Genomic DNA, 3,769 nt, shown 5'->3' on the forward strand with positions numbered 1-3,769 from the left:
CTGTGAGAGCCGGAATTCTTACTGGTTGGTAGGTGATCAAATACTTATGTCATGCAATAAAATGCAAATTAATTACTTAAAAATCATACAATGTGATTTTCTGGATTTTTGTTTTAGATTCCGTCTCTCACAGTTGAAGTGTACCTATGATAAAAATTACAGACCTCTACATGCTTTGTAAGTAGGAAAACCTGCAAAATCGGCAGTGTATCAAATACTTGTTCTCCCCACTGTATATATACTTTTTCATCAGTACTTATTTTGTGGTTTCCCTCTACAGCGTTTCACATCACACTTATTGTCAAGTACATTTATTCTTGGTGATGTTATGTTTTTTTTACAGATAGACATTGTGGAAGTACTACATATAATTTTTTACTGAAACATAAGCCAGGAAAATATCCTGTAAGCTTATATGGCGTAATCATGTATGCCAAGTCAATATGGTGAAATAATCTGATATGGAAATGATCTCACTAAAACTATAAAAGTGTATCAAATCACCGTTCTTCAAACTGACAAGTTGATGGTCTGGAAAGGGGATATAGTGTACCTGGAACAAGCCCCATTCATCCCACAGAGTTGGATCCCCTGGACTGCTCTCTCTGCACATGCTTTCAGATACGTGTAAAGCTTTAGCGTCACGTCGTCTCGTGCTTGARCACAAGCCTATGCATATGGTTTTGATACGTTTAAAGCTTTACTTTGTCTCACAAGCCCTATGTTTTAACATAGAAGCGCTTGGGTGTAATTGAAAGCAGGATGAGCCAAGCAAAAAACATATAGCGTACCCGTAAGAATAGATAACAGAACTGTGCAGTTTCCCTGTTCATAGATAAAAAGGGTAATGTTCCCTCACTGTTTCCTCAGTTCCCACAGCTTGCCTCTAAGTCTCTTTCCTCTCTTCCTCCCCAGGTATAAGCTGTGAGGGGTATGAAGAAGCGAGGAAGCGATAGAGGAGAAACACAATCGAGGCAGAATTTTATTTTTCTGGATTGTTTACAAAAATCTGAGAAGAGACTGTTTATGATGTCACTGCTGATGTCACTGCTGATGTCACTGCTGATGTCACTGCTGATGTCACTGCTGATGTCACTGCTGCTCTGGAACACTTGATGAATGGAGAGAGAGAGAGAGACGATAAGAGAAAGAGCGAGAGACAGAGATGGACGAACCTCTCCTTTTCTCTGTAAACGAACCAATGAACACTAGCCTGAGAACTTTATAGAACTTTTAACATCGACCGAGTGTTTTGTATACAAACACGTGTACAGTAGCTAGTCATGAACCTATTGTGTTCTGGGAACGGTTAAAACAAATGGTTAAATCAACTGTTAAATGGTTAAAAAGACTGACTGAACTGCACAGAGTGTGGAGGGAACTAGTAGAATGTCAGCAACAAAACAACAAACTTGAACTGAACTCATCTGTCCTTGGCAGCAATGGAGGAGAGAGTAGGTGAAACGGGACAAATGGCCGGAGCTCGTAGTTGACCCCTGACCTCTCAGTTGACCCCTGCCCGACCTAATCATGGGGACTTCTAAAGCCAACTAATCAAAATGGAGGTGCCTGAGATTCAACTGATCTTTAACCCCTAGCCAGTATAATTCACCAGCTATGCAAGACCCAAGGTCCAGGGTGGAGCCAACTCGCTGAAACCGACCGACCAAACGCAAACAACCGACTGACCGGTCGGTTGAAAACCACAGACTAACCACAACAAAACACTGAGAACGATGAATGTCTGACTGAACAAACAAACTAACGTCTCAACTGTCAATCACTCCAAACAAAACGCCTGGTCGGACTTTTACAGACTTTTTCATTCCATGCAAATGGTGAGAAGATGCAGCCGGAAATTACTAGAAGCCGAAACAAGAGTTTCAATGCTAAAACTAAACACTTGTCTCTTCACGGAGCACTTAAACACCAAAAAGAAAAACAGGTGGGAAAATACAATTTTTTCCATCAACAGGAATTTAGAGGAGGAGTATACATCCCAAAGGGCACCCTATTCCCTATATAGTGCACTACTTGTGTGGTGTGTGTGTGTGTGTGTGTGTGTGGTGTGGTGTGTGTGTGTGTGTGTGTGTGTGTGTGTGTGTGTGTGTGTGTGTGTGTGTGTGTGTGTGTGTGTGTGTGTGTGTGTGTGTGTGTGTGTGTGTGTGTTGTGGGGGAGGGGGTGTGAGATCGTGGTATGCACCATGAGGTGGATAGGTTGCCCTTAACCCTGAAGGGGAGTCGGTGGCCTATGGCGCCTGAAGTGTGTGTGTTTTAATGGGTTCTGTGGTCTAGTCAGCTCAGTGTGTGTGTGTCTGACGTAGTGCGAGAGGCTTGGCATATGCCACTGTTTTTATGGCAGAGCAGGGTCCCCCCCCCTTCCCGTGGCATCTGCTTGAGTCTGGGATCTCTCTGTTAGGGAGTGTGTGGGGGGGGGGTCTCCTTAGCCCCTCGCCTGTTTTTGTTTCACCATTTCCAGCTCGAGGGGAGGGGGGGTGGTGGTAACTGTGGAAACGGATTTGAATTGCAAGCCAATTTAGGAGGACCAGAAGAGGAGGGTGGGGTGAGTGTGTTGTGGAGGTGTGTGGTGGGGGGGTTGGTGTGTTGGGGGGGTTGGTGTGTTGGGGGTGTGGTGTGTATCGTGGGGGGTTGGTGTGTACGGTGGGGGGGTTGGTGTGTTGGGGGGGTTGGTGTGTACGGTGGGGGGGTTGGTGTGTATGGTGGGGGGTTGGTGTGTACGGTGGGGTTTTCCAGGAATTACTTGAAAAGTTGTGTAGTGATGCAGTAGCTTAGTAGCTTTATCTAGTTAAGCCAACTCTTTGTTGTTGTCACGTTGGCTGTTTCACATAGATATGTAGGTTTATTGTACGGTAAAAGTCTGACAGTTTTGATCGTTTTATCCATAGAATTACATATTAAAACTCCAATGTAATTGTAATTTAATAGCATTTCAGTCCCTTTAAAATGTATTTTTTTATTTAACTACACAGTCAGTTAAGAACAAATTCTTATTTCCAATGACAGCCTAGGAACAGTGGGTTAACTGCCTTGTCAGGGGGCATAACGACAGATTTTTACCTTGTCAGCTCAGGGATTCATCTTGCACCCTCTAACCATAGGCTACACCTGCTCTAACACTAGGCTACCTGCTCTAACCACTAGGCTATCTGCTCTAACCACTGGCTACCTGCTCTAACCACTAGGCTACCTGCTCTACCACTAGGCTATCTGCTCTACCACTAGGCTACCTGCTCTAACCACTAGGCTACCTGCCTCTAACCACTAGGCTACCTGCTCTAACCACTAGGCCTATCCTGCTCTAACCACTAGGCTATCTGCTCTAACCACTAGGCTACCTGCTCTAAACCACTAGGTCTACCTGCTCTAACCACAGGCTATCTGCTCTAACCACTAGGCTATCTGCTCTAACCACTAGGCTACCTGCTCTAACCACTAGGCTACCTGCCTCTAACCACTAGGCTACCTGCTCTAACCACTAGGCTACCTCTCTAACACGCTACTGCTCTAACCTAGCATCCTGCCTCTAACCACTAGGCTACCTGCCTCTAACCACTAGGCTACCTGCCTCTAACCACTAGGCTCACCTGCCTCTAACCACTAGGCTACCTGCCTCTAACCACTAGGCTATCTGCTCTAACCACTAGGCTACCTGCTCTAACACTAGGCTACCTGCTCTAAACCACTAGAGCTACCTGCTCTAACCACTAGGCTACTGCTCTAACACTAGCTAAACCTTTAACACTAGCTA

General features: G+C 45.1%; 1 protein-coding gene across 1 annotated transcript in view; it reads left to right on the top strand.

Moving 5' to 3' along the window:
* The window catches only part of LOC112077092 (delta-like protein 4), a gene marked incomplete at its 5' end in the record, with an annotated part of 15,296 nt that overhangs the window by 9,992 nt on the left and 1,535 nt on the right, over positions 1 to 3,769 (top strand). The window contains one exon of the mRNA XM_070441563.1: positions 916 to 2,025. Within this exon, the coding sequence (XP_070297664.1) occupies positions 916 to 921 (6 nt within the window). The remainder of the gene's footprint in view (positions 1 to 915; positions 2,026 to 3,769) is intronic.

The sequence above is a fragment of the Salvelinus sp. IW2-2015 genome, unplaced genomic scaffold (assembly GCF_002910315.2).
Source record: "Salvelinus sp. IW2-2015 unplaced genomic scaffold, ASM291031v2 Un_scaffold4267, whole genome shotgun sequence".
Taxonomy (NCBI): Eukaryota; Metazoa; Chordata; class Actinopteri; order Salmoniformes; family Salmonidae; genus Salvelinus; species Salvelinus sp. IW2-2015.